Source organism: Cetorhinus maximus, chromosome 23, assembly GCF_964194155.1.
Source record: "Cetorhinus maximus chromosome 23, sCetMax3.hap1.1, whole genome shotgun sequence".
In the NCBI taxonomy this organism is placed as follows: domain Eukaryota; kingdom Metazoa; phylum Chordata; class Chondrichthyes; order Lamniformes; family Cetorhinidae; genus Cetorhinus; species Cetorhinus maximus.
The window spans coordinates 11,603,292-11,627,941 of NC_135901.1; the positions used below are offsets into that span (position 1 = coordinate 11,603,292).

Consider the following 24,650-nt stretch of genomic DNA (forward strand, 5'->3'; position numbering starts at 1 on the left):
AGAACCCTTAAGTGCATCGACGGGCAGAGGCATCTGGGTGTACAGGTCCACAGGTCACTGAAAGTGGCAACGCAGGTGGATAAGGTAGTCAGGAAGGCATATGGCATGCTTGCCTTCATTGGCAGGGGTATTGAGTATAAAAGCTGGGAAGTCATGCTGCAAATGTATAGAACCTTGGTTAGGCCACACTTGGAATTTTGCGTGCAATTCTGGTCGCCACATTACCAGAAGGATATGGAGGCATTGGAGAGGGTGCAGAGGAGGTTTACCAGGATGCTGCCTGGTCTGGAGGTTATTAGCTATGAGGAGAGGTTGGAGAAACTCGGATTGTTCTCACTAGAGCGACGGAGATTGAGGGGCGACTTGATAGAAGTTTACAAAATTATGAGTGGCATGGACAGAGTAGATAGAAGCTTTTTCCTAGGGTGGAAGAGTCAATTATTAGGGGACATAGATTTAAGGTGAGAGGAGAAAACTTTAGAGGAGATGTGCAGGGCAAGTTTTTTACGCAGAGGGTAGTGAGTGTCTGGAATTCGCTGCCAGAGGAGGTGGTGGAAGCAGGTATGATAGTGGTTTTTAAGAGGCAACTTGACAAATACATGAATAGGATGGGAATAGAGGGATACGGACCCCGGAAGTGCAAAATGTTTTAGTTGACAGACAATATGATCGGCGCAGGCTTGGAGGGCCGAAGGGCCTGTTCCTGTGCTGTCCTTTTCTTCTTTGTTCTTGTGTCTATGTGTCTGATTGTGAACGCATCATTCTTCACGTTTGCAATGTATTTCCTGAAGTAATTATCCCCAGCAAGTATTTTAGTCCTTTATTTCCATTTATTCCAAATGTAATATCTTTGCAAATCTTTTCATAGCACTGACAATTATCTGGAACCCATTCTCTGGGGTGCTGCTGTTTAGAAAACAATCTCACATTGACCATTCAATTACCAATATGAGCACATCTGTCCACAAACTCACTTCAACTCTCGAGTCCGTATGACTCTTCTTCAGACCGTATGGTCGTCTTCAGTCATACGGACTCGAAACGTCAACTCTGTTTCTCTCTCCACAGATACTGTCAGACCTGCTGAGTTTTTCCAACATTTTCTGTTTTTATTTCAGATTTTCAGCATCCACAATATTTTGCTTTTATTTCACTTAACTTCTCTCCTCTTTCTCTCAGATACCGAGTCACTTAATCTCTCTGTTTCAGAGAGCACCTAAGCTCACTTAGGTTATTTCTCAGAGAGAGAGAAAAAAATTAACACACTTAACCTCACTTAGCCTCTCTTCTCTGTCTGAGGCAGTGCTCAACGTACAGAGAGTCATTCCCCTCTCTCTCTGTTTCACTCTCTCACTCTCAGACAGGCCTCGATTCACTTTAACTCTCCTATTTTCTGATAACTGTTTTTGGGCAAAATTATTCATTTTATATAATTTCCCCTTATTTCTCCCAAGGATAACCATCAGCTTGTTTCCCCCTTCAGTGAATATGGTAAAACCCCAAATAAGCTCATATGTTTAAATCTTTAAATTGGGAATGGAGGTGAATGTAATGCTGAGACTGGCAGCAATCTGTGTGGTTCTTTTTGATGCTGTCAGAGTGAGTCACCCTCACAGGCAGGAAGACTGTTCTCGGAGATAACATGAAACTAACACCTGCTGTTTCATTCTCAGGAAACACAACTTCCTGTTTCTCTGCTGCTGGTTCCTAACCACACATCTCACTTCTGAGCAGAAAATAAATCCAGGGGCTACAGTCGGGTAAGAACATCTGTCAAGGCGGCCTATATCTGGCCAGAGAGTCAGGGCAGAGTCACACAGATTACATTGCGGTGACATTTACAAATAAGCCTGTTGTTTCTGTTCAGAGTCTCCATTCCCGGACATATGTGGCCGTGTCTGTGGATCAGTAACTGAGTTCCCTCTGCTCTCCATAGCCAGGAACTGATAGCCTGCTCCTTTCCATTTTATATCATTCTCTCATATCATTCTGTATTCCTTGCTTCCTCTATTTCTCAGCTTTATCTCTCACCACCTCATCTTTCTGTTTTTCTAAGTGTCTCAGTTTTTCTCTCAGTTTATGTCTCTCCTTTCCACTATATCTCTCTCGATGTCAGTGTGTTCCTGTTTAATTGAGATGTTCAATATCATGAAGGGTTTTTGATTGATTAAAGAAGGAAAAATGGCGAAAGGCAGAAAATGCTGGAAAAATTCAGCAGGTCTGGCAGCATCTGTGGACAGAGAAACAGATTTAAGGTTTCCAGTCCAACATCACTCTTCTTTTGAGCAGGAAAAACAGGGGTTGTCCTTCTTAGATCAGAAAAGCTTAGGGGGAAATTTAATGGAGATGTTCAAAATGAGGAAGGATTGGTAATAATGTCGAAAGGGAGAAACTGTTTCCAGGAGCAGGAAGGTTTGTAATCAGAGGACTCAGAGATTTAAGATATTTGACAACAGACCCGGAGGGAGTGATAAGGAGAACATTTTTACGCAGTGATTTGATGTGACCTGGAATGCACATACTGACAGGGGTTTGGAAGCAGATATGTTAGCAATTTTCAAAGGGAATTGGATCAATACTTGAAGAGGGAATAATTGGCAGAGTTGTAGTGAATGGGACTAATTGGATGGTTCACTCATCTTTATGACATTCTGAATTTTCCTCTCCTGAGGTTTTAACATTTGATCTTTTCAATCATAATGTGTCTCAAACAGAAGATTTAAAACGTTGGTTTCGACGAGCTGTCAAATCTGTTTCCTGTGTGTCTGTGTAACTCGGGAACTGCAGGCAAGGGTGAGAAGGAACCGGTTCTTTTCAGTTCCTCTAACAGATGCACCATTGTCACCTCAGATACCAGAAATCTCTGGAGTTCCCCATGTCGTCATTACCCTCCCCTTGGGTATAACAGCTCTCAGTCAGGTGGAGTCAGTCACACGTATCTCTGTCATGATATTTCCACTCCTATTTTATCACATACCTCCCTGTGACACTCACTATAACACAGCCACCCAAATATCATTGCTTCCTTACACCTTGTCCTCCTATTACAATCGAATCTTTATTCGGCCTCTTGTCTCCCTTAATGTAAGATTACCTGTAGTTAAAGCCACCTCTGTTATTAAGAACTGGAATTGGCCTTTGTGATTATTTTTACACCAGACTCTAGTCGGTCTCGCGTGCTGCTGTCATAACTCCCTTCACAAACCCAAAGAGGAAGAGGTTGTTTTTTAATGAGTGGGCGGACACCTCAAACCTGCAATCATGTCCCAGAAATCCCTGCCTTGCTGGATGGAGCAACTGCCCAGAATTGTCCCGTCTGTCATTCCCTTCACTCCTTCTGAGTCTAAGAAAATAGCCAGCAAAAGAACAGAGACTCCCATTTATAATGACACCAGGCGCATCAGTTTAGATGATGTGGTTGGGTCTCTGGAGAGGGCTTGAACCCACATCCTTCTGACTTTGGGTGAGAGTGCCACCAATTAGTCAATGTTGGCGTCAGTTCATATTCCAATAGACCGTGTCTGTGTTATTACACTCAACCCATCCCATTCACATTGCATTGATCCTTGGCTCTGTTATTAGGGATTAGGCAACACATTGATATCATATTATATCAATAGACCATGACTCGCTCGCACTGCTATATGAGACCCAATCTTTGGTTTTGGTGCACTAGGTACTGACTGTATTATCATCACATTGGATCCAATGATGAATTCACTAACACACTGCAGCCTGACTCTTATTATTGGAACAAACACTGTATTTGTTACACTCAAAGAGAGCCAAACCTTTGCTGTTCTTCCTTCGGGCCCCATGTGCACTCTTACTGTATCAGACCGTGTGTGTCATTGTTACACTTATACTCTGCCACTGTTATTATCAGAAAATAACCTGCCTTTTATTTCATTTCTGGTGTCCAATTTTATTATTATCATTGGAAATATTTTTCCTGCCAGTTTTAAATTGGAACCTGTTTCCGGTATTTGATTGTCACATTTCCATGTTTTTAACTTGATTATTTAGTCTCTATGTGAATTTCCTCATATAAGTCACACTGCAATTCAGCCTTTGGTCTGAAAACTTGTTTCTTGAATAAAATACCGTTATTATAGCTCACAGTATAGGATCATAAGCTCAGAATTACCACTTGGCAGGGTACAGGAGGGTAAACAGACTGGGATTGAACCTCACCATCACACAGCACCTTCACGAAAGAAACGGAGAAAAATCTGAGTGTTGCATCCCTGTTGATGTTGTTGGGCCATATTCTACCACCTGAAGCATTCTGGGTAGCATCATCTGCCACTGTCTTCAGATGGTACAGGGGCTAAAGGAAGGTGTTCAGCTCATCATGTTTGTACCAGCTCATTAGTGGAGCCATCGAATTAGTCCCACTCCTCTGCTCTTTACTCCTAGACTTGGATATTTCTTCTCTTCAACTATTTATTCAATTCTCCCAAGAATGTTGCTATTGAATCTGCTTGCAGCACCCTTTCAGGCAGTGCATTCCAGATCACAAAAACACACTGCTTAAAAAAGATGTTCTGAAATCTGTGTCCTCTGATTAGCTATTTTTCTGCCACTGGAGACCCTTCCTCTTTCTTTAGTTTGTCAAAGCCGTTCATGATTTTGAAAACTGCTATTGCATCTTTTTTCTTTCAGACTGCTGCAGTCCATGTGGTGTCAGTTCTGGGCATTTTAAGAGTCAACCATATTGCTGTGGGTCTGGAGTCATATGCAGGCCAGACCAGGTGAGGATGGCAGATTTCCTTCTCTAAAGGACATTAGTGAACCAGATGGGTTTCTATGACATTTGATAAGGACTTCATGGTCATCATGAGATTTGGTGGGATTCGAACCCAGTCTCCAGAGCATTTTCCTGGGTCTTTGGATTACTAGTCCAGTGACAATACCACAATGCCACCACCTCCATTTTTGACCCTTTGCTCCAAGGAAAACAATCCCCGTTTCTCCAGTCTCTCCATATAACTGAAGCCTCTTATCCTTGGTACCATTCTAGTAAATCACCTCTAAGGCTTTGAAATCCTGTTTAAAGTGTGATGCCCAGAAATGAATATGGCACTCCAACTGAGGCCTAACAATTGGTTTATAAAATCAGTATTTACTCATTTAACATAAACACACTCAAAATAAATTGTTGAAAATCTGCACTAAGATATCACATGGAGGAGTTCACAGGAGGCTGTTAACTGCTGCTGCAATTGCGTAACCGACATCCGATCCGCAGATAAAGAAGATAACATTGTGGTTATCCATTGACAATCCCTCATGTCAGGGATGATTCTTTCTTGTCGATGACTGGGCGGAAGTGAGATGTCAGTGTTAGCTGTGGGTTCACAAACGACTAATGAGCCCTATTTTAGCCTTGCAGGCTCTCCCAACAGTGAGGACATGGGAAACAAAAACAGAATTACCTGGAAAATCTCAGCAGGTCTGGCAGCATCGGCGGAGAAGAATAAAGTTGACATTTCGAGTCCTTCATGACCCTTCAGCAGAACTGTTGAAGGGTCATGGGGACTCGAAACGTCAACTTTATTCTTCTCCACCGATGCTGCCAGACCTGCTGAGTTTTTCCAGGTAATTCTGTATTTGTTTTGGATTTCCAGCATCCGCAGTTTTTTGTTTTTTATCAGTGAGGACATGGGGGTTGTCAGCCTGTGGAGTTGGTGGTGGATTGTTGACACGAGCAGCTGCCCTCGCTGTTTGTCTCTCTCAGTGGCTGCTCTTGTTGATTGAAACGTTTTTGGATGATGAATCACCATTTTGGAGGTGATTGGGAATCTGCTTCCCAAGTGTTTATGTTGATAGAACAGAATGTCATGGAGGCCTTGAGATTGTCTTTGAAAAGTTTCCTTTGGTCCCATGTGAAGGGCCTCCCTGGTGTAGCTCTGAGTACAGCACCTGTTTGTCAATCTGAATTCAAGCATTCTGATGACATGCCCAGACTTAGTGGTTACATTACTGGATTACTAATCGAGAGGGAATAATGATCTGGAGATGTGAGTTCAAATCCCATCACAACAATTAGAGATTTTAAATTCAATTAATTCGATAAATCTGGAATAAAAACCTACTATAAAAGCTGTTATCAGTGATTATGAAACGAATGCATTGTTACAAAAGTCCAACTGGTCCCCTGACATCCTCGAGGAGCGGAAATCTGCCATCCCAGCCTCATCTGGTCTTCAGGTGACTCCAGACCAACAGCAATGTGCTTAATGGTGCATAAGCCACTTGGTCATGTGAAAACCGCTCAGAGAAAGTAAAATTCAATTGGATTGCAGCGGTTTGGGAAGGCAGGTCACCATCACGTTCTCAAGGGCAATTAGGGATGGTAATAAATGCCTGCATTGCCAGTGACACCCACATCCTGTGATGAATGAAAAAAAAGGAGCTGCAGCCTGTTTCCAGGTTTCTCTGTGTTATTGGTGTGTGACAGTATAACTAAAAATACACTACCAGGAATATCCACAAGACGACAATCCTGACAGTTACTCACTGAAAGGATTCACTCAGTCACCCCATCTGCTGAGTTCACATTTGACTGGAGGTATTGGATTCCGCGTCATTGCTGCTGTTTTGGTAAAACTTTGGGGGATTTGCAATTCACCATCAATTCCCTTCTTTTTGGTGGATAATGGAGATTCTGTGCACTTGGGCTTCTGTATAATTTGGTTGCTAATTTTATTGACTGCCCAACACTCGCCCCAATCCCCACATCGTTGCAAAAAAAAGGATTCACGATTCACCAATTAGGCCATTCGATGGCGAGGACTTTACCCAGCATCGCCTGCGGTGGTGACTGTCCCCTATTCCCCACCAGAGGAGAGCAGTGCGCAGGCGCAGTACCGCCCAGTGTTTGGAGCATGCACCATAATGGCGATGCGGAGTCTTTTGTCTGTCTTATCTTCAAGCTGGTAAGGAAATGAAAACACGGAGAGATCGATGGAGGCGGCGGGAGGACGGGGAGGATTTCTAAACATCTTGTAAAGGCTCCAAACCTCGAATAAGACCCTGAGATACTCCCGTTTGCAGCCCGGTTCTTTTTTCCGAACAAGCTCAAATTAACGGCCGCCATTTTGGTTGAGCGGGGTTGAGCGCATGCACAAACGTCATGGTGACACAACAGGGAGTGGGCGGGGCTGCAGGGATGAATCTGTTCCCAACTGGGTCCCAGTGCCCGGGATTTCGTGCTCTGGGCAGCGCGTCAGTCTTCTATGGTCTTGCCTGTCCCCTGGTGGCCAGGGCCAGCGACGATGCAGTGTCCATCCATATGGTTGATGCCTTCTACAAACAGTGGGCCCCTCAGCTTGCAGAGTGTCTCATAGTCACTGCAATTAACATTGTGGTTTAATTGTGAAAATTCCATTTGCTTTTTTGCCTTTTGGGGCTCCTTTTAGTTTGATTTAGATCACTTGTTTGGAAGAACAGAGAGAGAAAACTAGAAACTAGAATTGTCTGTTTTGAATTTCTAACATGAACTTATAGCGATACTGACACTGTCAACTCTTTCTGCAGGATATTAGAAGGAGATGATTTGCATAGGAAACTAACCAAACATCAAATCAACACCTCTCAGAGTCAGTCGATTCATCAGGACCTGAATATCATCAGCCTTTGAATGTGGAAGGAGAAATGTTTCTCTGATCTGTCTGTGGGAAAAGATTACAAACATCAGTGTGACCAGAAAAGCACCGAGACACACACACACCCGAGTAACAGTGTTCCAGTGCACTGACTGTGGAAAGAGCTTTAACCAGTTACACAGCCTGAAAAAACATCACACCATTCACAGCAGGGAGAAACTGTACATGTGTTCTGTGTGTGGACAAGTTTGCAACAGATCTTCCAACCTGGAGAGACATAAGGACACCCACACCATTGAGAAACCGTGGAAATGTGGGGATTGTGGGAAGAGATTCAGTTTTCCATCCCAGCTGGAAACTCACCGACGCAGTCACACTGGGGAGAGACCGTTCACCTGTTCTGTGTGTGGAAAGGAATTCACTAAGTCATCCAGCCTGGGGTCACACCAGAGAGTTCATAGTGATGAGAGGCCTTTTAAATGCTTTTACTGTGGAGATTGCTTTAAAACCTCTCCTGATCTAATTAAACACCAGCTTGTTCACACTGACAAGAGACCATTCAGTTGCTCTCACTGTGAGAAGAGATTCAGACAATCATCTCACCTTATTCAACATCAGCGAGTTCACACTGGGGAAAGGATATTCACCTGCTCCGTGTGTGGGAAGCGATTCACTCAGTCATCCAATCTCCAGACACACCAACGCACTCACAGTGGGGAGAGGCCATTCACCTGCTCCGAATGTGGGAAGGGATTCAACCGACCATCCAACTTGTTGAGACACCAGCAGGTTCATGTGTGACTGCAGGGGTTGGATGCTGCTGCTAATCACATGTTTTGTTTATTTCTGCTGAAGGTAATAACTCCCATCACTGGGCCAGAGTTTAAAGTTCTTTGCAGGGCAAGTGCTGTGCCGGGACTGCAGCAAGTAGGAGTTTCTGGAGAATATTGCGATCCTGAACCATCATATCTGTGGTGAGTGTCTGTAGCTCAGGAAACCTGGGCTCAGGGTTATTGAGCTGCAGTCTGAGCTGCAGACATCAGGGCCATCACGGAGGGGGAGAGTCAGCTGGACACTTTCTTTCAGGAAGCAGTCACAGCCCCAAGGTTCAAGAGAAATTTACAGTTAGTCAATGGTCAGGATATATCAGAATATGTCAAGGAAATCAGTTTTAGCATCTGTGGTCTTAATTTCTCTGGGTTAAGAGGAGAAAAACTGACATCTGGACTTAGTGTGTGTCAGTCAAGGCACCTTTCCCTTCTTTAAGACGCTGGAACATTGATTCTGATGTTATCAGTGAAATTAACTGATCTGAGAAATTGAAAGGATTCTCGTTACAGCACATCAGGGATTTCAACCTAATTTCGACTTTGGGACAATCAGAATACTTGGTAATAGACAAGACACTGAAAGGCTTGAAGGGATGACTCTGAAGAAGAATCATATGGACTCGAAATGTTAACTCTGTTTTTTTTAACTCTCCACAGATGCTGTTAGACCTGCTGAGTTTTTCCAACATTTTATGGTTTTGTTGCCCTTGAACTGAGTCGCTTATCACACCATAAGAAGTTAAGAGTCATCCACATTGCTGTGGGTCTGGAATCACATGTAGGCCAGATCAGGTAAGGACAGCAGGTTTCCTTCCCTGAAGGGCAGTGGTTAACCAGATGGGTTTTTACAACAATGGGTTCATGGTCATCATTATTGAGATTAGCTTTTCAATTCCAGATTATTACTTGAATTCAAATTCCACTGGGATTTGAACCCTTGTCCCCCAGATCATTAGCTTGGGATTCTGGATCACTAGTTTGGTGATATTTCCACTATGCCACCATATCCCCCTCCCTGCCCCATGCCACACACAAATGGATTATTGATTAATTTATTTCAAGTTTAATGAGAAAATGATTAGACCTACCCTGTACCTATATCTAACCCATTGGAAATCTGTGAAGTTATTGGATTCAAACAAACCCATTCGCTCCTCCTCAGCTCCACAGTGAGTGAGACAGGGAAAAGCAGAAAAGCAGCAATATTCCGCCCCACACTCTCCAATCACCCGCTGCCGGCAGAAAGCGGCGGCTGCAGCTTCAATCAGTGGGTTAGTGCCCATCCCTGGGACGAAAGATACTCCAACCCAGGTCAAACCTCCCGATACACCGAGCACCGGCTCAGGAAAATACGGGTAGATTATATCCCGGTCACTGAACCTCCAAGCAGCATTTACAGAATACCCGAGTGAGTGTGTCACAAATAAAAACAACTTTCTAAATATTTTCACTGCAAAACTCCTTCCTTTTTAAAAGTTGACTGTTGTGAATCTGAATATGAGCACCATGGGATTTGTGTTACCGACTGACTTGTTTTCCATTGTTTGTCCGACAGGTTTGCAACTCAATTTGTGTTGGAGATTGAAGAGAATCTGATCTCAAAATGAGGTCACAAAGCAGGTAAATATTAAATCCAGGAACAAATCCTGAAGAAAATGGATCAGTGTTTGGAAGGAGATGCAACTAAGAAAGAGAAGCTGTGAATGATTGAATGGAAAGCATCAGCCCCTTGAACTTCTGGCTAGCACAGTCAGTAGTGCATGAGGCCTGTAACCTCAGGTTTGTGGGTTCAAGCCCCACTTTGGGTGCTGTTGCTTTTTTAAAAAACTTTGCTGCTTTCATGGGTGAACCTCAGCTCTCCATTCATCCACTGCGTCACTGTGCTCCAAATGAGTCTTTCTCCATCCTGCTTTGTCTTTATCACAGTTGCTGGTTTATGAAAGCAAACTTCCTCCACTTCACTGGAAATGTGAGAAATCAGTTTGTAGGTGTGGCCTAATGTACAATGAATGATGACGCTTTAAAAGTGGCAAGTTTCACTCAAGTCCCTGGACCAACAAAACTGCTCAGAGTCACCGAATTAGAATGGTCACTCCCTGGGTGCCCAATAGCAGCAGACCCATGTCAAGAATGATCTGATTCATAAGATTAAGGGAGAGAAATTAGCGAACTCCCACTCAACCTTATTCACATCAAAAACAGTTGGGAAGAGGAAGCATTTCATAGGCTGGGTTTTATTTTCTTTGGAAAGCTGCTGGAACGGTTTGGCTGGAGGTGTCACTAGTTCTGGAACACAAGTCTTCAGAGCTTTGATCTGATACATTGGTTGTGAGATCGCTTAGCTCTGGCTATCATAGGCTGCTTCCACTGTTTGGCAAGCAGTCCTGTGTTGTAGTTCACCAGGTTGACATTCCAATATGTCTTGTGCTGCTGCTGACCTGCTCTCCTGCACTCTTCATTGAACCAGGCTTGATCGCCTGGTTTGATGTAATTGTGGAGTGAGGGATATGCTGGGCCATGAGTTTACAGACTGTGGTTGAATACGATTCTGCTGCTGCTGATGGCTCGCACTGCCTCATGGGTTCCCAGTCTTGAGTTGCTAGATCTCTTCTGAATCTATCCTATTTAGCACAGTGGCAGTGCCACACAACACGATGGAGGGAATTGTCAGGGTGAAGGTGGGACTCTGACTCCACAAGGGCCTTGTGGGGTCACTCCTATCAATACTATCATGGACAGATGCATCTGTGACAGGTAGAATGGTGAGAATGAGTTCAAGGATTTTCCCTCTTGTTGATTCCCTCACCAGTTGCCACAGCTCCAGTCTGACAGAGCTGGAGGCAGCAGGCTATTAAACCCTGGAGGAACTGCCAGACCCAGGTATAAATTAGTGTTCTTCCACTGCATGGCGTGTTGCTGTTTCGAAACACCTTCAAATCACATTTGTATTCTGAGGATGAGGAAAGGCTTTGATAGAGGAATTCACACAGACATTCCTCTTTTCCCCCCCCTCCAATTTCGCACTGACACATCTTACTCCTCCTTCCCTCTAACTTCATGCTATCACTTTCCTGCTCTCACCACGTTTCCAGCTCCTGCCATTTCAGTGCCTCCACCATTACTTATTGTCTTGTTGATGTGTTTGAAGTGACTGAGTGCTTTTGCACATTATGGGAAGGAATTCCTGGGCACAGTGCGGAGCTGTGTTTAATCACTTGATACAACAACAACAGGATGCAGATGTGAGGAGCATCAAATGGCAGGGAGAGGCCAGGAGCTGTGCTGAGGGGTCTGGGGGATGATGGGGAGTGGGAGTTCTTGTTGCTGGTGAGGACCAACTGGCAATTGTGCTTCATCTATGTGGACTCGACACCCACGCTCATGGCCATGAACTTTGGGACAATTTTTGCGCTTCCTTGGTCTCGAAAAAAAAACATTTTCCCATATAAACCTCATGTGATGGTTAATGTTTCAGATGGGACTCCCTAAGAAGGAATACATTTTGCATAAATTGTACTCAATAATCAATCCCCACCACCCAAAATAGTGTTAAATATCAGGCTGCATGACATATTTCACATCGTTACCAGCTTTTGTAACAAAATCTGAATAGTTGGGTGGACACAGATGGGAAGTGGATTATGAGAAAGGATATTGAAGACAACAGTGATTGAAAACTGAGGTGAGAAATAACAATTGGATCAGATGAATGCTGGAGCTGTAGAAAAAAAAATGGGAAACAAGAAACACTGGTTATTAAGGCTTTTGAATAAATTAGCCTGGGAGACAATCAGCTTCAAGACATTTGATTAAAGTAAATGTATGTGATAGAACAAATATGAAATGCGCAGCTATTCCCTATGTGTTATATTCACAGCAGATCTACCAAAGCACAGATCATACTGAGCCAGATTATCTGCTGTTTTACAACCATAGGAATGTTATACAATGTGATGAACCATTTAACAGAGCCACGGATTTATGTTGCTAAAATGTGTGCATTTCCATTTTTATTGTTTGGAAATTGTGTTTTTGTCTTTAATTTGGTCGCAAAAACACTGCTACAATTTCACCCATGCTAAGCATCTTGGGATGTTTTATTAAAGTAAAGGTGTAAAATAAATGCAGATTTTTGTTGTTGTTGACTGTGAGGAGTGATTCCGTTGCCATTTAAGATGGAAACTCTTGTGTAGTTGCACCGGGGGAGGATTTTCAGAGCTGACAGGACACGGCAGCATAGCCACATTGTGACAGACCATTCAGATAATTTACACGTGTGAAAGCATTGACTGAATTTTCCCACCTGGTAGAAAGAGGCTTTTTAAACGTTGTGTTTGTGGGCAGCGATTCAGTTGTTCTTCCCGCCTGCTGGGGCACCAGTAAGTTCATATGTGACTGTAGGGGTTGGATTCTGCTGTTATTGCTGCTCTTTGGAGACTCTCTATTTTCCACCAAATCCCATTCTCCTTTCTGCTGGATAATGGAGGGTCCGCACAGTTGGGTTTCAGAATTACAGAATCACACAGTGCAGAAGAGGCCCTTTATCCCATCGAGTCTTCACCGACACATGAGAAACACCTGACTTCCCTACCTAATCCCATTTACCAGCACTTGGCCCACAGCCTTGAATGTTATGACGTGCCAAGTGCTCATCCAGGCACTTTTTAAAGGATGTGAGGCAACCTGCCCCCACCACCCTCCCAGGCAGCGCATTCCAGACCGTCACCACCCTCTGGTTAAAAAAGTTTTTCCTCACATCCCCCCTAAAACTCCTGCCCCTCACCTTGAAGTTATGCCCCCTTGGGACTGACCCTTCAACTAAGGGGAACAGCTGCTCCCTATCCACCCTGTCCATGACCCTCATAATCTTGTACACCTTGATCAGGTCACCCCTCAGTCTTCTCTGCTCCAACAAAAACAACCCAAGTCTATCCAACCTCTCTTCATAACTTAAATGTTTCATCCCAGGGCAACATTTTGGTGAATCTCCTCTGCACCATCTCCAGTGCAATCACATCCTTCCTATAATGTGGTGACCAAAACTGCACTCAGTACTCCAGCTGTGGCCTCACCAAGGTTCTATACAACTCCAACATGACCTCCCTACTTTTGTAACCTATGCCTCGATTGATAAAGGCAAGTGTCCCAAATGCCTTTTTCACCACCCCACTAACATACCCCTCCGACTTCAGAGATCTGTGGACACACACGCCAAGGTCCCTTTGTTCTTCAGAACTTCCAATGTCATGCCGTTCATTGAATACTTCCTTGTCAAATTACTCCTTCCAAAGTGTATCACCTCACACTTTTCAGGGTTAAATTCCATCTGCCACTTATCTGCCCATTTGACCATCCCGTCTATATCTTGCTGTAGCCCAAGACACTCAACCTCACTGTTAACCGCCCGGCCAATCTTTGTGTCATCCGCAAACTTACTAAACCTACCCCCTACATAGTCATCTATGTCATTTATATAAATGATGAATAATAGGGGACCAAGCACAGATCCCTGTGGTACGCCACTGGACACTGGCTTCAGGTCACTAAAGCATCCTTCTGTCATCAACCTCTGCCACCTACAAGCCAAAACCTTGTCAAAGGCTTTGCTGAAATCCATATAAACTACTTCAACTGCACTACCCTCATCTACACACCTGGTCACCCCCTCAAAAAATTCAGTCAAATTTGTTAGGCATGACAAAGCCTGACAAAGCCATGCTGACTATCCCTGATCAAACCTTGCCTCTCCAAGTGGAGATAGATTCTCTCCTTCAGAATTTTCTCCAATAGTTTCAATATAATATAACGATATTATTTGTTTCCTAAGTTAATTGTTTGATCCTCCGGCCCCAGTCTCCGTACCACACCAGGAAAACAAATCTCGATACAATAATTTGTATTTTCAATGGCGGGGCCTTCACCCATCATCCCCCGCGGTGGGGAATATCCCCTATCCACATCACAGGAGAGCAATACGCAGGCGCAGTTGGGAAAAACATTGGAGCATGCGCAGAGCCAGTAATGACGATGGGGAGAAGGCTTTGTCAGATCCGTATCGGTAAGGGCGAAAATCGGGGGACGGAGGAAGCGATGGATCCGGTGGGTAGACGGAAAGGTTTTGTAAACATGTTGCGTAATCCGCAAAACCCCGAAAAAGACCTTAGCGTTCCCACTTTTGTACGGAGCCAGGACGGCAGTTTTGTTCCGATTGCAGCCCCGAGGTAAAGGTCGCCATCTTTATTGTGGGCGGGGCGCGTGCGCAGCCGCCATCTTTACTGTGGGCATTTTTTGAAATGTTCCCAATGACAGACTGAGGACAATTGTCCATCAAGCTGCTTCACACTTTGAGTTACAATGTGTAATTGATGAGGCAAATCAACGATATATGTCCAAGGCAGTGACAATAATTATGCCTTTAGCATAATAAAATTTTCCAAGGCATTTCACAGAAATATTACAAAGTGACGTTTGACACTGAGCCACATGAGCCATATTAGGGCAGGTGACCAAAAGCTTTGTCAAAGAGGTAGGTTTTAAGGAGTATTTTAAAGAAGAAGAGTGAGGCGTAGAGCTGTGGCCTAGGCAACTGAAAGAACAGTCACTGATGGTGGAGCGATTAAAATCGGGAATGCTCAAGTGGCTGGAATTAGATCAGTGTAGAGATCCTGGCGAGGGCTGTGGCTGGAGGAGAATACAGAGATCGGGATCATCACAACCATGGAGGAAAACATGAGAATTTTAAAGTTTTGGTGCTTTTAAAATGAGAGCCTTTGTCGGTCGGTGAGCACAGGGGTGATGTGTGAACAAGACTGAGTGTGAGTAAGCACACGGATAGCAGAGTTTTGGATGACCTCAAGATTCTGGGGGTAGGAGGATGGAGTTGAATGTCGGAGGCCGGTTGGGTATGCATTAGGATAATTTAGACTATAGGTAACAAATGAATGGATGACACTTTCAACAGCAGATAAACTGAAACTAGGGCGGAGTCGGGTGATGTTACTGAGGCAGAAATAGGTGATTTTCGTGTTGATGCGGATATGTGGCTGTAAGCTCATCTCGCGATTGTGAACAGTGTGATTCAGCCTCAGGCAGTTGCCAAGGAGAGGGAGAGAGTCAGTGGTTAGGGAGTGGAATTTGTAGTAGGCACTGAAAGCAATAATGTGAGCATTGGTGGCTCAGCCAGCATTTATTGCCTATCCCTAACTGCCCTTGAGAAGGTGGTGGTGAGCTGCCTTCTTGAACCACTGCAGTCCATGTGGTATAGGTACACCCACAGTGCTGTTAGGAAGGGAGTTCCAGGATTTTGACCCAGTGGCAGGGAAGGAATATTTAAATGGAGGAGATTTCTGCTCATCCAGTGCTGGATGTCAGACAAATCAGCACTGTGTGACTTGGATTTTTTAAAATTCATTTATGGAAGTTGCAGGCTGGGCCAGCATTTATTGCCCATCCCTAATTGCCCTTGAGAAAGTGGGAGTGAGCCATCTTCTTGAACCGCTGCAGTCCATGGAGGGAAGCTTGGAGGTGATGGTGTACACATACACCTGCTCCCCTCATACTTTTTGTTAGTGGAGGTTGAGGATTTGGGAGATTCTGTCAAAGTTCTAGTTGAGCTGTAGATATTTAAAATCCCTCTCTTTCACTCTCTGCCTCCCCTTTTTCTTGCTATCCCTCTCACCCTTTCACTTTCTCCCTCATTCCCCCCATAGAGGCCAGAGACTTGTGTAGGCCCAGTGTTGATGGCAGGTTCCCTTCGCTGAAGGACATCAGTAAAAAAGTTGGGTTGTTGTGACAATCCAGCAGATTTCATGGTCACTTTTGCTAGTGTTAGCTCCACAAATGACCAGATTCATTCATCTCAATTTCTCAGCTTGCCTTTGTGTTTTTGTGGGTTCTCTCTCACTCCCATTTTTTTCTGTTTTAAATCAACTTCACAGAGTATTAGAGGGGGAGGATTTGCACTTTGGGAAACTCAAAGCAAATATCACATCGGGATCTGATGGAGTCGCTCAATTTATCGTCACCTGAATGTCATCAGATTTTGAACATGGAAGGAAAAAGCACCGTTTACAGTGGGGAGAAACTGTGGAAATGTGGGGAATGTGAGGAGAGGTTCAGTTACCCGTCTGAGCTGGAAGCTCATCGACGCATTCACACTGGGGAGAGGCCGTTCACCTGCTTCGAATGTGGAAAGGGATTCACTCGGCTATCCGACCTGTTAACACACCAGCGAATTCACACTGGGGAGAGGCCATTCACCTGCTCTGAGTGTGGGAAGGGATTCATTCAGTCATCCAACCTGCTGACACACCAGCGGGTTCACACTGGGGAGAGACCTTTCAAATGTCCAGACTGTGGGAAATGCTATAGAAGTTCTGGGGACCTGATGTACCATCAACGTGTTCACACTGATGAGAGACCGTTCAGGTGCTCTCACTGTGGGACTGGGTTCAGGGGATCGTTTCAACTCACTGTATACCAGCGAATTCACACTGGTGAGAGGCCATTCACCTGCTATGTGTGTGGGAAGAGATTCACTCAATTGTCCCATGTGCTGAGACATGAGAGAGTTCATACCGGGGAGAGACCTTTTAAATGTCCAGACTCTGAGAAGTGCTATAAAAGCTCTGGGGAACTGATGTCCCATCAACGTGTTCACACTGGTGAGAGACCATTCAAGTGCTCCTCCTGTGGGACTGGGTTCAAGCACTCATCTCAACTCACTGTACACCGGCGGATTCACACTGGACAGAGACCGTTCACCTGCTCTGAGTGTGGGAAGGGATTTGTTCAGTCAACCACCCTGCTGAATCACCAGCGAGTTCATACTGGGGAGAGGCCGTTCACCTGTTCCGAGTGTGGAAAGAAATTCACCCGGTCATCCCACCTGCTGAATCACCAGCGAGTTCACATGGGGAGAGGCTGTTCACCTGCTCCGAGTGTGGGAACGGATTCACTTGGTGATCCACCCTGCTGAGACGCTAGCGAGTTCATGAGTAACTACAATGATTGGATTTTTCTGTTAATCACATTCAGGACTGAACTCTGTTAATGTGAATCTGTTTCTGTGGATGTTAATAAATTCCAGCCCAGTAATGGGCATTAACATTGTGGATAAATGTCAAATAAATCAGCTTTGTGTTAAACACACAGTGTGTTGAGTCTTTTTAATATCTTCAACACAAGTTAGTTCCTTCTGAATTACTCTCCCTCTCCCCACCTCTAATACCCTCAGCTCCAACAAGTGTGAGGAGCTCATGGAGCTTCATTGTCACTAAGATTGAGACAATCTGATCAGCTGCCTCTGCTACTTCCCTGCCTTCCACTAACACACTGGACAAAACTGTCTCTAAAGTTCCCCCTTGTCTGAGCCCTGAACTCTCATCTTTTTTTAATTTCTCTCCAATCTCCTCTCATGCCCTCTCAGGTCTAATCTTGTCCATGAGACCTATTTCCTCTTCCCCGAACCTTATTCCCACTGAACTACTGACTGCCCAAACACCCCACCTTACCAGATATTGTTGCTGGTTCTCTCTCATCAGGTGATTTCCTACTTTCCTTCAAATCTGCTGTCATCACCCCCATCCTCAAAGAACACAACTCCATTGTCCTTGCAAACTACTGCCCCATCTCTCACCTCCCCGAAGTCTGAGACCATTTTGTCGCCTCCCAAATCCGTTCCCATCTTTCCTGGAATTCCATGTTTCAATCCCTCCCAGCAGATTCCTGCCCCTCGATCACAGTAACCAACCAGCTCTTATCAAAGTCACAAAACAAATCCCATGTAACTGACAGAGATGAGCTATTCCTCCTTGTCCTTCTTGGTCTGTTTGCAGCCTTTGACATGGTTTACCACACAATCCTCCTTTGCCAAATCCCATTCACCTATCACCTCTGGTCTCACTGACCTACTTTGGCTCCTGATCAAGCAGCATCTCTTCACTGTAGTCCAGCTGGTGGGACTGCTCTCTCCTGGCTCGTTGCTTATCTATTGGCAGCCAGAGTACTGTCCACAATGTTTCTTTTCTCTCTCCCACACAGTTACCTCTGGTATTTCTGGGGATCTATCCTTGGCCTGTCCTATTTCAATCTACATGCTGCCCCTGAAGGATGTCATCTGAAAAAAGTGTTTGATTTCACATTATGCAGATTACTCCACCATCTCTCTTGACTCCTCCACTGTTACTAAATGATCAGACTGCTTAGCCATCATCCTGTACTGGACCTTCAGAAATTTCATACAATTGTTGGAAAGGCCGATGACATTGTTTATGGTCCCCTGCTCCAAATTCCATTCCCAACCTACTGACCAACCTCCATTCCCAACCTTCTCCCTGGCAACTGTCTGAGAATAAACCAGACTTTTCACAGCTTTGATTCAGATCTGACCCTGAGATTAGCAACTGACCACAGATTTGCTCCATCACTAATACTACCTCCTTCCACCTCTGTAACATCACCCGGCTCCACCCCCGCCACAGCTCATTTAGAACCTCACCCCATCCTTTTGTTACCTCGAGACTGAACTATTCCAACATACTCCTGGCCGGCCCCCCACACTTTTTTTTATCCTTTAATAGGATGTGACCTCACTGGTTAGGCCAGCATTTATTGGTGAGCTGTGTTCCTGAACCGCTGCAGCCCATGTGGTGTAGGTACACCCACAGTGCTGTTAGGTTGGGAGTTCCAGGATCTTGACCCAGCAACAGTGAAGGAACGGCAATATATTTCCAAGTCAGGATGGCGAGTGGCTTAGAGGTGAACTTCTAGGTGGTGGTGTTCCCATCTATCTGCTGCCCTTGTCCTTCTGGATGGTAATGGATCAGAAAACTCAAGGTCATCCAAAACTTTGTTACCTATGTCCTAACAGACCAAATCCCATTCACCTATCACCCCCATTCTCACTGCATGCATTAGCTCCTGGTGTAGCAACACATTGATTTTAAAATGATCATCCTTGTTTTCAATCAGTGCTTCACCTCGTCGGTCCCTCCCTTTGTAACCTCCCTCACCCACCTTCCTCCTTAAGCTACTGCTTAAAATTGAACTTTTTAATCATTCTTTTGGCCGCCTGTCCTAATTTCCCTGTATGTGGCTCTGCCAAATTTCATTTGATAATTCTCCTTTGGAGAATTCTCCTCTGGTAAATGTGTTAAATGAAGGCAAGTTGTTAGGCGTGATTAACAACAGTAATAACACCAGAATCCAACTCCTGCAGTCACATGTGAGCTCACTGTGTCTCAGCATTAGGGTGACTGACTGAATCCCTTCCAGTACATAGAGCGGGGAAACAGTCTCTCCCTGCTGTGACTGCACTGATGACTTGCAAGGCTCAGATGGGTAATTGAATCCTTTCCACAGTCCAGATATTTCCATGGTTTCGGTATCCTTTTGTCCCTCCAGGTTCAATGGTCAGTTGAAGCCTCGTTCACGCACGAAACGTGTACGGTTTCTCTCATTGTGAATCTGCAAATCCTGCCTTTCTCATACCCTGTAAAAGGAGTTTAGAAACTTAATCACTGTTTGTATAGGATAGAAATTATAGTTTCTATGGAACAATTTTTCCTCTTTTGTTTCCCCAAAGCTGTAAATCCCCATCCCAAACGCTCCCTCCTCCCTGGGCTGAAATCCAAACTCGGTTCCCCATGTTCCCTGTGTAAAAGTCAGATGGACATTTTGATCGGACGTACTGAGTACAATTTTGGTCTCAATACTTAAGGAAGGACTTACTTGCACTGGAAGCAGTTCAGAGAATGTTGACAAGGCTGAATCCTGGGATGAAGGGGTTTGTCTTCTGAGGAAGGGATTAATAGGTTGGATCTGAATCCATTGGAGTTTAGAAGAATGAGAGATGATCTTAATGAAACATAGAAGATACTGATGAGGGCTTGATAGGGTGGATGCTGAGAGGATGTTTCCCCTCTTGGGGGAATCTAGAACTAGGGGGCACAGTTTCAAAATAAGGGGTCTCACAGTGAAGGCTGAGATGAGGTGGAATTTCTTCCCTCACAGGATAATGAATCATTGGAATTCTCTTCTCCAAAGAGCAGTGGAGGCTGGGTCATTGAATATATTCAAGGCTGTGTTAGACAGATGTTTGATCTACCAAGGAGTCCAGGGTTATGGGGGGATAGGCAGGAAAGTGGAGTTGAGGCGACAGTCAGATCAGCCCTGATCTTATTGACTGGCAGAGCAGGCTCTGTGGGGCCAAATGGCCTACTCCTATGTTCTTTTAATCCCGGTATCCAAGGACAGAGAACCACGAACAATATCAGTGAACATGGGCAAGTTAGGTGATCAGCAGTTTAGTGGGAATAGGATCGAGAGAGGAGGCAGGTCTCAGGGGCAAGATGAGCTCTGAGAGCATGAGGTGACATAGGGGAAAAATAGAGAAAAACGTGATTTTAGGGCTCAGACAAGGGGCAACTTTACAGGCATTTTGGTCCGGTGAACGAGTGGAAGGGAGGGAAGCGGCGGTGGGAGCTGATCGGATTGTCTCAATCTTAGTGACAAAGAAGCTTCCATGAGCTCCACCCACTTGTTGTTGGAGATGATGATGAAGGAGAAGGGGAGAGGGAGAGCACTTCAAAAAGAACCAACTTATGTTAGTTATTAAAAAGAGCTGAAACACTATATTTAACACAAAGCTGATTTATTTGACTTTTATCCTGAATATTCGCCACCATAACTGGGCGAGAGTTTGACATCAGCAAAAACAGACCCCATGAACATGGCTCTGTCTGGGATGTGATTAACAGCAAAATCCAATAACTGTGGTTACTTGTGAACTTGCTGGTGTCTCAGCAGAACGGATGACCGACCAAATCTCTTCCCACACATGGAGCACGTGAACGGCCTCTCCCCAGTGTGAACTTGCTGGTGTCTCAGAAGGGTGCATGCATGATTGAATCTCCTCCCACACTCGGAGCATGAGAACCGCCTCTCTCCAGTATGAGTGCGCTAGTGTACAATGAGATGAGATGATTCCCTGAACCCAGACCCGCAGTGAGAACACCTGAATGGTCTCTCCCCAGTGTGAACACGCTGATGGCACATCAGTTCCCCGGAACCCTTATAGCACTTCCCACAGTCTGGGCATTTAAAAGGTCTCTCCTCAGTGTGAACTCGCTCATGTCTCAGCACATGGGATGACTGAGCAAATCCCTTCCCACACTTGGAGCAGGTGAAAGGTCTCTCCACTGTGTGAAATTGCTGATGTATCAACAGGTTGGATGAATCACTGAATCCCTTCCCACATACAGAGCAGGTGAACGGCCTCTCCCCATTGTGAGTACGCCTGTGTGTCAGCAGATGGGTTGACTGAGTGAATCCCTTCCCACACACGGAGCAGGTGAACGGCCCCAGTGTGAACTCGCTGGTGAGTCAGCAGGTGGGATGAGGTGGTGAATCCCTTCCCACATGCAGAGCAGGTGAACGGCCTCTCCCCAGTGTGAATACGCCGATGTGTTTCCAGGTCAGATGGGCAATTGAATCCCTTCCCACAGTCCCCACATTTCCACGGCTTCTCCCTAACTGCATTTATGTTTTGACAGGTCAGATGACCGATTGAAGCCTCGTCCACAAACAGAACATGTGTACGGTTTCTCTCCACTGTGAACAGTGCCTTTTCCTTTCATGTCCAAATTCTGATGATATTCAAGTTACGATTAATTGGGTGACTCCATTAGATTCTGATGTGATGTTTGGTTTGTTTCCTGACTGCAAATCCTCCCCTTCTAATACCCTGTGAAATTGATTTAAATCAGAAAAAAAAGAGCGAGAGAGAATCCACAAACACACAAAGGTAGGTTGTGAAAGTAAAGTCTGCAGAAGTGCCAGTAAAATGTTAAACAAGGTCAAAATACACCCATTATTAGAGGCAGAGGAAGTTAGACAATAGCAGTGAGATTATCAGAGAGAACAGTGGTGAAACAGAGCAATGGATGGACATGGGTTCTGATCCACAGCAAAGGAGCCACACCAGCCCCAGAGCCATGGACCCTCTCACAGATAACAGAGCACAGAACTAAAAGCGCTAAGTTGTAGATAAATGCTCAAAAATACTCACCTCTGAAACAATTTCAGCTTTTAATGTTAATGTCTTCTGCTGGAGCCTGCAGCTGGAAAGATATCAGAAGCACTGGAGTCAGAGAAAAATCTCCCAGTTGAGGAAATACCTGGGGAGCGGGGTAATGTCACCGAGCAATTGTCGGTGTGTGATGACATCACAGACACGAACACAGAACATCTGGGTCTGTGCAAACCAGTGGTCACCACACATTATGAAGGAGGTGAGGGTCCTTGAGAGGGTGCAGAGGAGATTTACCAGAATGATTCCAGGGATGAGGAATTTTAGTTGCAATGTTGGGTTGTAGAAACTGAGGTTGTTCTCCTTGGAGCAAAGGAGATTGAGAGGAGATTTGATAGAGGTGTACAAGTTTATGATTATTTAGATAAGGTAGATAAAGAAAAGCTGTTCCCATTATTTGAATGGGGGTAAAAGGATTACAGGAAATAGATTTAAGATTCATGGGCAAGATCTACAGGAAGATGTGACAAAGAAAGTTTATACAGTGAGTGGTAATGATCTGAAATTTAATGCTTACACTCAAAGGCCGATAACATCCAGGTCTTGATGAATCAAGTGATGCTGTCAGATTTTGATGTGATGTTTGATTTGAATTTCCTTTCTGCAAATCCTCTTCTAGTACCCTGTAAAAGATGTTTACAAAAGCCATCAGTGTCTGTCAAGGATAGAAATTGAAAAGAGACAAACATTTCTCTTGATTTGAGTTTGCTGCATGTAAATCCTCCCCTTCTAACCCCCTGTTAAAGAGGTTTCCAAAAGCCATCACTGTCAGGCCAGGATAGAAATTCACAACATTCTCTCCCCCTACCACACATGCGCCCTGCTGCACATTGCCGCTTGTTGTCATCAGCGCTCCCTCGATTCGAGGATGACGTCAACTCAGGGTTGTGAGTTTCTGCTGTGAGTCTTCATGTGACTGAACAGACCCACAGATCTTTGGACACATGGGGCAGGACGTCCATGAGGAAGTGGGAATCAGAGAGCAGGATTTGCATCCTTTTCTTTCCTGCTCTGCTTCGTCAATAAGACTCAAAGCGTAAAGGTCAGAGCTTGATGGACAAGTTGTTTCAATTCTGTCGTTAAAAACATTCAAAAACATCTTCCCAATAAAATTTGCAGCCGCGCATGCTCCCTGCTGCACATTGCCCCAAATAAAGATGGGGGCCGCCCATGCTCCATATTACCCCAAACAAAAATGGCAGCTACGCATGCGCCCTGCTGCGCATTGCTCGCTCTGAAGATGACGGCCGTGATCTGGGGCCTGTAACTGGGAGAAATCGCACCTACGCTCTTGTCACTCTGTGCAAAAGGGGGAACTGCGGGTTCGTTTTCGGCGTTTTCCACTTACACAACAGAGTTACAAAGCCTCCCCGACCACCCGCCTGATCCACCGCTTCCTTCGCCCGGCCGTTCCCTACCCCCCTTTCCCAACTGCGGATCCGAAAAACAAGCTCCTCTCCAACGCCAGCGCTCCCACTGCGCATGCTCTAATCACTGGGTATTGCGCATGCGCATTGGTCTCTTGTGATGTGAATAGAGGACAATCTCCTCCGCATGGAATGCTGGGTAACGGCCCCGCCATTGACAGTTCAATTTATTCTAGCCTGATTTGTTTTGCTGTTATTGGGTGGAAACTGGGGCCGGACGGTTCAATATGAAAGTTGTGAAACAAGTTGTACTTAAACCCATCTGCATGGACCCTTCATTATCCGCTAGAAACAAGGGGAATGGGACTTGGTGGAGAATTGAGAGTCCCCAAAACAACAGTAATAACGGAAGAATCCAACGCCAACAGTCACAAGTGAACTCACTGGTATCCCAGCTGCTGGAATAAAGAAGTGAATTACTGTTCACACACAGAACTCTCTCTGGCATGAATGTGCTGATCATGCTTCAAATTCTATTTGAACTTTCAAAATTGGTGGGAAAGCTGAGTAAATCCTTCTTCAAACATGAATTATCTGAATGGTCCCTCTCCAGAGTGACTGTGCTGCTGTGTCAGTAAATAGGATGACCAAGTGACTCAATTTCCACACTCAGCTGGAGAATATCCTACTGCTGGTGTGATGGCACCCATGAGTTTCCAGCTCAGACAGCCAACCAACTCATTCTTCACAGTCA

At 45.0% G+C, this 24,650-nt stretch overlaps 1 protein-coding gene across 1 annotated transcript in view; it reads left to right on the plus strand.

Annotated features, from left to right (window-relative positions):
• The window catches only part of LOC144697805 (uncharacterized), a 174,435-nt gene that overhangs the window by 122,831 nt on the left and 26,954 nt on the right, over positions 1–24,650 (plus strand). Inside the window, 5 exon segments of the mRNA XM_078569795.1 lie at positions 6,487–6,606; positions 7,629–8,035; positions 8,201–8,399; positions 14,294–14,661; positions 16,526–17,412. Of these exon segments, the coding sequence (XP_078425921.1) occupies positions 6,487–6,606; positions 7,629–8,035; positions 8,201–8,399; positions 14,294–14,661; positions 16,526–17,412 (1,981 nt within the window).